The sequence below is a fragment of the Magnolia sinica genome, chromosome 2, assembly GCF_029962835.1.
Source record: "Magnolia sinica isolate HGM2019 chromosome 2, MsV1, whole genome shotgun sequence".
Classification (NCBI taxonomy): Eukaryota; Viridiplantae; Streptophyta; class Magnoliopsida; order Magnoliales; family Magnoliaceae; genus Magnolia; species Magnolia sinica.
In genome coordinates, this window is record NC_080574.1 from 139,983,061 (window position 1) to 139,992,527 (window position 9,467).

Below are 9,467 nucleotides of genomic sequence, written 5' to 3' on the forward strand. Positions count from 1 at the left end.
GATTGTACACATACATGAATGTGGGCCCATTTGGGTCGTGGTTTGCATGGATCGTAGTTGCCATGTTACACGGATCGTGGTTGTAATGTTGAATGGATCATAGTTTGCAACATGTTAACTTCTTTTTCTACCGAACCATTGGTACCATAGCTTAAGGCCTACAATGGGGTGATCCGATCCATCCACCTTTTCAGCCAGCTTGCCATGTGCCCAAAAAGTCCTGACTTGGGCAGTGTCCACTTCTAACAAACATCACAGTTAGCCTGGAAAGTTTCAACAGTCACCATTATTTTTTATTTTATGGCCCGCGTGAGCACCAAATCAGGCTGATATTTAGGCCCTATCCTAAAATGACACAACAAAAAGGATGAGCAGCATGGATTATAAACATACATCAGTGTGGGCCCATATGGATCATGATTTGCATGGGTCCTAGTTGTCATGTTATATGGGTCGTGTTTGTCATATTGATTACATGAATCATGGTTTCCGCGTATTCACTTCCTTTACTACCTAACCATTGGTACCATAGCCTAAGGCCCACAATGGGGTAATCCGATCCATCCACCTTATCGGCCAGCTAGACGTGAGCCCAAAAAGTCCTGACTTGAACAGTGTCCACTTCTAACAAACATTGTAGTGAGTCTAGAATGTTTCAACAGTTATCATTATTTTCTATTATATAGGCCACACGAGTACTGGATCAGGCTGATATTTGGGCCTTGACCCTAAAATGACATGGCAAGAAATTAGATGGGCGACATGGATTATATACATATATCAGTGTGGCCCCCACGAGTTGAGCCTTGCCCATGCCCAAAAAATAGCTCTGTATATGTTATTAAACACGACGTAACTTCTTATTCACCGAAAAAATGAACAACTTTTGAACTGAGAACAAAAGACATTTTGGTCCAAGTAATTTTCTAAAGCATGTAAGATAAACATCCTCAGAATATTTGAATGGTTGAATCTCCAATTTCTCTATACTTAGATAAATTCAAAATATAAAAATACTAACTGATCCAAAACTTCTGTAGCCCAGGAATGTTTCATTGACGGAGGTTCAATCCTCACTGTTTTCTATCCTGCTGCGCACTTGAGTTTTGGATCTTGACCCACGTCCTAGCATGATATGATATCGCACGAACATCATGTGTACCCCACCATGCTTCCGTCAGCAGGAAGTTCCTGCGTCAGCCTTTCCCGAGCAATCCGCGTCCGCAGAGTCCTCGGAATTAGGTGAGACACTGGATCCACCGAGGTGGGTGGAACCCAGACTGTGGACGCGGATTGCGTCCTACCCCCGCCCGGACGGTAATCCGTCCAGGCAAGGCTCTCTGGGGCCCATCGTGATGTAATTGTTTTATCCACGCCGTTTATCACTTTTATCAGATCATTTTAAGGTATCATAATAAAAATGAAGCAGGTACAAAGCTCCAGTGGACCACACCAAAGGAAACTGCAGTGATAATGACATCCACCGTTGAAACCTTTTTAAGGGCCACCGTGATGTTTTTCTTACCATCCAACCTATTAATAAGGTCATTTTGACGTGGATGAAACGAAAACACAAATATCAGCTTGATCTAAAACTTCTCCAGCTCCCAAGAAGCTTTTAATGGTGGACGTTCAATCCCCACTTTGCGGTCCACATAAGATCTGTACCTCCCTCATATTTTGGCTCGTATCTTAAAATAATATGAGAAAAACGATTAACAGCATGGGTAAAACACTTACAACACGGTGGGCCTCACAGAAGCCCTGCCCGGACGGATTACCGTCCTGGCGGGGGTAGGACGCAATCCGCGTCCCCCTGACTGTGAGGCTTACAGGGATGTATTTGAATACATCATAACTGTTTCCTATACTATAGTCCATTTGGGATTTGGATATGCTTTACCCAGTCAGGATCCCACCCACCTCCGTGGATCCGGCTGGGGTCTCACTTGATCCGTTCCCTCCCCCATTCCATCCATTCGCATAACCTCTTTTCCGACCCTTAGGAGGTGGTTACTCAAAAGGATACCTACAACCACAAGGTAAAAACAATAATTAAAATAAAAAATAAAAAATCATGAGCCTCCGCTGCTAGCTTTACTGTAGCTCACCTCAGTAATTTTTGTAACCCCAAGTAGCCGAGGGAGCTGGTGTTTCCCTGACCATGGCCCACCTTGTATGTCCATCAGATTTTACAGGTCATTTTAAGGCATGACCTTAAAAATGAAGCAGATCAATATCTCAAATAGACCACGCAGTGATGATTGAATTCCCACTATAAAAAACTTGCTACAAAAGTTTTGGAACAGTCTACATATCTCCGTTTTTCCTCATCATCAATAGGTTTGGATGGCAAATAAACATTACGGTGGGCCTTAGAAATTTTTAATGGTGGTATTCAATGACCACTGTTTCCTTCCTGTATAGTGTGGTCCACTTAAGATTTAGATATGCTTCATTTTTATTTTTATTTTTGGAAAAATGAGCTGGATAAACTGATGAAGGGCGTGGATATACGAAACCAACATAAAGGTGGGGCCCACAGTGAGGGAAAAAAAAAAGAAAAAAAAGAAGTCATTATCGGGGGTAACACCTAATCCAGTCCCCAAGTAGCTAAAAACGAGACGTGGAATGCGTGCATAGCGCAGATAATTCGGACCATATGAGTCGGTCACCCACGTTTGTTTCGGTCAAATTCCCTCACTTTGGATCTTTCTCCATTTACCAAGTTATATTTCCCGTTCTACCCCAATCCTCCGCTACAAGTAGTCTCTTTCTCCATACAGATTGAGAGAGAGAAACATACAGACATATATACATCCATAAACGAAAGAAAGAAAGAAAAAAGAAAAATGGGAAGAGGAATAACTCGTAATGTGGCTGTTTGTGTGGCATTGTTGACTGTGATTGCATATTGTTTGGGTTCAGCAGCTGCACACGAAGCACAAGAAGCACACGAACATGGAAAGGCGGATCCAACATGGATTGACTGGGCCAAAGACACCTTCTCTGGGTATGTATACCAATCCAGTCCAATCCAATCCAATCCCATCCCTTCCCCCCTCTTTTTCTTATGACAAGGTGCCCTCTCTTTTCTTTTATTTTCTCAGGGGATTCCTCGATCATGGCAAGGCAACCGGCGAAAAAGTTGAGGAAGTCGCTGAGAAAACAAAGAATGCCGTCTCAAATGCTGCATCCGGTAAGTCCATGCATTTGCTGACTCAGCATCACAGCTACCATGGTGAGGCCCTCAAATGGCACGTGTTCCATCATAGGTCCAGGCTCTTCATTAGACAACACATACCATATGTCAAAAAAAAAAAAAAAAAAATCAATCTAAGATTTATGATACATGTGCTGTCCATTCAGCAATAATAATAATAATAATAATAATAATAATAATTTAAAAAAAAAAAAAAAAACTGACCGGGTTGCAATATTCGGAACATGCAGGAGCAGCCAACCACGTTCGTGAGAAGGCAGGAGAAGCCCATGCAGCAACAGTAGGTGATGGCACCAAGAACTAACTATTCACAAGCTGGCTCTATTAATAACACGATTCTTCCTTGGAAATAATTGGTTGGTGGTAAACTAAATGCCCCACTTCTTTTCTTATTCCCCTCTACCTGCCAAACCATGTAATCATTTATAAGGGCTGGATCTTCTCTTTTATGTTTTGGGGGTGTTGATGGAAGGGTTGAGATTTTAATACACCCACCATCCGTACGTATGTTCCTTATGTTGCAACTATTATTCTTCTTGGTTTTTTCTTCATTGCCTATTTCATTCTTTGGTTATATGTTGTGTTCCGTTGTTGCATGGCTGCGTGATGGTTGTCACCAATCATTTTTACTACGACTTACCAATCCTTGTGCATTCAAGAATGTTCCCATGCACCTGGATCTACTTCCAACTTACGTGTCCACCTTTACCATACATGCGTGTGTACAATATCTGACATTTGAACCTGAAAAATCCAAAAGGTGAGCCCAAATGCTCTCACCTCACGATTCGAGGCCAAAAGCGGATAACCAAGAAGTGCATGTGATTGATGTGAAGCAGGATTAGATCCCATGTCAGCTTGCTTTTGTGTTAGGAACAGGATAACCAAGTGTAAAATAATAGTGTGGATAGAATTTGTAATATTAAAAAAAATTCCGAGTTGGTTTCATGCCAAACACTGCCACTCTTTTCCCTGCTTCACTTATTGAGATACTTAATTCAACTTTGGCACATAACATCCGTGCCTTAGTCATAGGGAGGAGTGGCAATTACTAGCAGCAGCAAAAGCTCAAAATTAAGAACCATATTTTTAGAATCATTACCATCAATGAATCATGAGATTTCAATACCTTGGCAGTACCATCAGTAGAAGATTTGTACTATTATATATATATATATAAAATTCTCGTGAGTGTGCAGAAAGGGAGGGGAGGGGGGCCCATGCAAAGTTGAAGTAGTAAATGAAGAAAATGACCTACTTAATTTTTAATTTACAATACAGTAAAAGAGAAACAGAGGTGGGGGTGGAGTAGAAAAGAGAATTTGCGACATAAATAGAAAGGAAGCAGCGTCCAACAAAAAAGCATTAGTGAATTTTATAGCGAAGAAAAATCAGTTGAGGTGCATGGTGGCCGCGTTAGGCGCTGGTCCCTCCAGTGGGGCTCGGCCTGACTCAATGCACTTGAGATCCTCGACCAGATCATCGCAGTGCCTCTTCACTTCCTCTGTGAATTTCCCACCGACCTCCCTCGCTACATTCTTCCAGCAGTCAGGTGTGTCCTTGTCATATTTGGCCAAGACCTTCTCGACCAATTTGTTCTGCTTGAGAGTCCAAGAAGAGCTTGAGCTGGATGCCATTTCGCTCCTACAACTAGGTCTGGTTACCAAGAATGCTGAGAGGGAGGAATGGATGATGCAAGGAAGAGAAGAAGATGGACTAGGAATGAGAAAAGCCAAAGGCAAGGGGAAAAAAAAAACGTATGTGAAACTGGAAATCTAAGCTGAAGACAGAGGAGAAGAAGAAATGGACTGAATAAATCAAGGGATGGTATGAGCTGAAATGCAAGAGAGTGGTCTCCTTAAACGCAGGAGAAGAAAGTCGTGGGTTGAGCCAGCTGGCTGATAATTTATTTTCAAAAAGAAAAGACTAGAATTATATATGACTCCTCTCCTCCTACAGTCCTGTTGCTGTAGAGGACAAGTAACAATAAGATGTGGAGAGAATCCTTATCCAAGCTGTCCATCAGGTGGGACCAGTTGCCTACAATGCCATGGCCCAAAAATCAGGCCAGTACATGTTGGGTCCCTAAGAGTACATGTTGGGTCCCTAACGTACAATTGTAGCCGAATATAATACAATATAATTTGATCATGGGACTCATATCAACCCATCATCTTAGCGTAGACTGATCATGTGCCAAAAATCAAAGATAGCATTGTGATGATCCTGGCCAGCCATCAAGATGTTTTTCGCCCACTAATTGTCTACTGTTGGTCAGCTTCCTTTTTTTTTAAAAAAAAAAATTTCCAGGCCACCCATTTGTAATCCTCAAGAATCTTCCCATCAGTGGCTAGGATCACCAGATGATATTTTGGGATGCCCATCCACCTTGTCAGCCAATTTGCCGTGGGCCCAAAAAGTCCTGACTTGGGCAGTGTGTCCACTTCTAACAAACATCACAGTGAGCCTGAAAAGTTTCAACAACCACTAATATTTTCTATTTTGTGGCCCACATAAGTACTGGATTAGGTTGATATTTGGTCCTTAACCCTAAAATGACACGGCAAAAAGGATGGGCGGCATAAATTATACACATACATCAATGTGGGTCCATTTGGGTCGTGGTTTGCATGGGTCATAGTTGTCATGTTGCATGGACCGTGGTTGTCATGTTGTGTGGTTGTCATGTTGTATGGATTGAATCATGGTTTGCAGCGTGCTCACTTTCTCTTCTACCAAACCATAGGTACCATATCTTATGACCCATAATGGGGTGATCTGATCCATCCACCTTCTTGGCTAGCTTGTTGTGGGCCTAAAAAGTCCTAACTTGAGCAGTGTCCACTTCTAACAAACATCACAATGAGCGTGGAGAATTTCAACAGTCACCATTATTTTTTATTTTGTGACCCACACGAGTGCTGGATTAGGTTGATATTTGAGTCCTATCCCTAAACTGACACGGCAAAAAGGATGGGAGGCATGTATTATACACATACATCAATGTGGGTCCATTTAGGTCGTGGTTTACATGGGTCGTAGTTGTCATGCTGCATGGATCGTGGTTGTCATGTATGGATCGTGATTTGCAACATGTTCACTTTTTCTTCTACAAAACCATTGGTACCATAACTTATGGCCCATAATGGGGTGATCTGATCCATCCACCTTGTCGGCTAGCTTGTCATGGGTCCAAAAAAGTCCTAACTTGAGCAGTGTCCACTTCTAACAAACATCACAATGAGCGTGAAGAATTTTAACGGTTACCATTATTTTCTATTTTGTGGCTCACACGAGTGCTGGATCAGGCTGATATTTGGGCCCTACCCCTAAAATGACACAGCAAAAAGGATGGGCAGCATGGATTATACACATACATCAATGTGGGCTCCTATGGGTCGTTGTTTGCATGGGTCATAGTTGTCATGTTATATAGGCTGTGGTTGTCATGTTGCATGGATCGTGGTTTGCAATGTGTTCACTTCCTCTTCTACCAAACCACTGGTACCATAGCTTAAGGCTCACAATGGGGTGATCCGATCCATCCACCTTATCAGCCAGCTCGCCGTGGGCCCAAAAAGTCTTAAATTGGGCAGTGCCCACTTTTAACAAGCATCACGATGAGCTTGAAAAGTTTCATCAGTCACCATTATTTTCTATTTTGTGGCCCATATGAGCACCAGATCAGGCTGATATTTGGGCCCTAGCCCTAAAATGACACAACAAAAAGGATGGGCGGCATGGATTGTACAGATACATTAATGTGGGCCCATTTAGGTCGTGGTTTGCATGTGTAGTAGTTGCCATGTTATACGAGTCGTGGTTATCATGTTGAATGGACGTGGTTTGCAATGTGTTTACTTCGTTTTCTACCAAACGATTGATACCATAGCTTAAAACCCACAATGGGGTGATCCGATCCATTCACCTTGTCAGCCAACTTGCCGTAGGCTCAAAAATTTCTGACTTGGGTAGTGTCCACTTCTAACAAAATCACAGTGAGCCTGGAAAGTTTTAATAATCACGGCAAAAAGGATGGGCGGCATGGATTATACACATACATCAATGTGGGCCCATATGGATCATCGTTTGCATGGGTAGTAGTTGTCATGTTATATGGGTCGTGGTTGTCATATTGTATAGATTGTGGTTTCCATGTGTTCACTTCCATTACTACCTAACCATTGGTACCATAGCCTAAGGCCCACAATGGGGTGATCTGATCTATCCATCTTGTTGGCCAGCTAGACGTGGGCCCAAAAAGTTCTGACTTGAGCAGTATCCACTTCTAACAAACATCACAGTAAGCCGATAATATTTCAACAGTCACCATTATTTTTTATTATGTGAGTCATACGAGCACTGGATCAAGTTGATATTTGGGCCTTAGCCCTAAAATGATATGACAAGAAGTATGGGTGACATGGATTATACACATATATTAGTGTGGGCCCCATGAGTTGGGCCTCACCCACCCCCAAAAAAGGGTCCCATACACGTCATTAAATACGACGTAACTTCTTATTTATTGAAAAACTGTATAACTATTGAACTGAGGACAAAGGGCATTTTGGTCCAAGTAATTTTCGGAAGCTTGTCAAAAGGCCACCCTCAGAATATTTGAATGGTTGAATTTCTTTAGGGAATTTGACCATACATCAAGGTCAGTACGGTCAATTTCCCATTTGGTATCGAATATTCAGCCCATACATAGAAAGAAGAAAAGGAAAAGGTAAAAATTAAATATAAAAAAAAAAAAAAAAACAGCCAACAGGGTGATGAGTTGTTTAAGGGCATTGGAGAAAAAAGTTTGAATGGAGACGTAGGTTTAAGCTGTTGCTTTCAATCCTAACCCTCTCTCAGAATGGCACAAGTAATCTATACCACTCATTAAAGAATAAAAAAGGATGCGATTTATGGAGGAATATGATTTCATTTTCCATGGCCGCGTCTCTTGGACTGTAGCTGAGCCTTTTTATAGTGGTAAGTATTGAGACAGATCGACGGTACTGATCAAATGCTCATAAGTAGGCCTTTTTGTTATTGTTTTTTATTATTTCCACCTGATGCCCTAATGTGGGCCCATGATTTGCTAATCCAGACCCTTTATCTGATCCTTTTGTCCATAGACGACCGATTACACAAAACTATTATAGATACAAATATTCCTGACCTGAAATCAGTGGCATGTAAACCGTGGGTTAAGAAAAAGGCCAAAAGTTAGATATCCATACCGTAGCGTTAATGCAATCGGTGGATCAAATATCTAATATTAACATGACATGATTTATAAACCTCACTAGATGCATGAACACAACATGAAAAAGTAAAGAACTTTTTTTTTTAAAATGGCAATAGCGAAACGCAACTCTTTATATAAAGAACATTTCTCTTCTACTATAAGCAAAGTCCCAAATGGATAAGAGGACATTCAGCTCACTTTATTCTGCCTATTCCATGTACGACTAAGAAAACAAAAACTTAAATTTAAAATTTAAAAAAAAAAAAAAAAAAAAAAAAAAAAAAAAACAACCTTCAAGTCGGACCCACAACCTTAAACATAAGCATCTACTAATATGGAAGAATTTTGAGTCATCCCCATCTACGGTGGATTAACCTTCTAAATTACCATGGGGCTAACTGCAGGGCATTGTTGCATCTGGACACCCTACACGCCATTGAAGAACTGATCAACAGGCATGGCCCAGTTAGGCAGCGGTGGCAATTGGTGTGTAGACCTGACCAGTACCCGAGCCTGACTTACTACGGCCCCCTATACAGGTGTAGCCAAATGGGTGTGGGTGTTTATTCATGTATTATTTTGAGCCCTGTTAATAATTCGGCCAGATGTGGGTAATACCCTGCCAATATGCAAAGCAAGTTCATCCTACAACACGATGTGCAGGGCCAACATGGTGCGTGCACTGTGAACCAATTGGCCCTGTCCAACAAGGTCGCCCCGCTGTGAAAGCATCATTCTCAAAATTCAGTCCAATCCAACCATCATCTGAGCCACTCAATGAAATTGGAGGTTTTAGAGTGGTTGTCCATTGTCTTCTATAATGTGGCCTATTTGATGATAGGTCTTGTTTTTAGTATCCCAACATCATGGAGGGGTACACAAGGTTAATGAATCGCAAGCACTTAACACACCATAGTAGGCTCCAAAGGGCCAGTTTGGATACCACCAAATAAGTTACCTTTTCTACTTACAACCTAGATAAATAACTTATTTGATTCATTA

General features: G+C 41.6%; 1 protein-coding gene across 1 annotated transcript; it reads left to right on the forward strand.

Annotated features, from left to right (window-relative positions):
* The first annotated feature begins 2,772 nt into the window (after positions 1–2,772).
* LOC131230763 (uncharacterized) lies at positions 2,773–3,797 on the forward strand. The gene is made up of 3 exons (XM_058226730.1): positions 2,773–3,013; positions 3,111–3,199; positions 3,454–3,797. Exons 1-3 carry the CDS (start codon positions 2,853–2,855, stop codon positions 3,525–3,527), a joined length of 324 nt encoding a protein of 107 aa, XP_058082713.1. The 5' UTR covers positions 2,773–2,852; the 3' UTR covers positions 3,528–3,797.
* The last annotated feature ends 5,670 nt before the right edge of the window (positions 3,798–9,467 follow it).

What these genes read in the sequence shown, in the direction of transcription:
- LOC131230763 (XM_058226730.1), top strand. Translation starts at nt 2,853, where the DNA reads ATGGGAAGAGGAATAACTCGTAATGTGGCTGTTTGTGTGGCATTGTTG. An exon ending in GCCAAAGACACCTTCTCTGG is followed by an intron (nt 3,014 to 3,110) that starts GTATGTATACCA and finishes TTATTTTCTCAG; the next exon opens with GGGATTCCTCGATCATGGCA. An exon ending in CGTCTCAAATGCTGCATCCG is followed by an intron (nt 3,200 to 3,453) that starts GTAAGTCCATGC and finishes CGGAACATGCAG; the next exon opens with GAGCAGCCAACCACGTTCGT.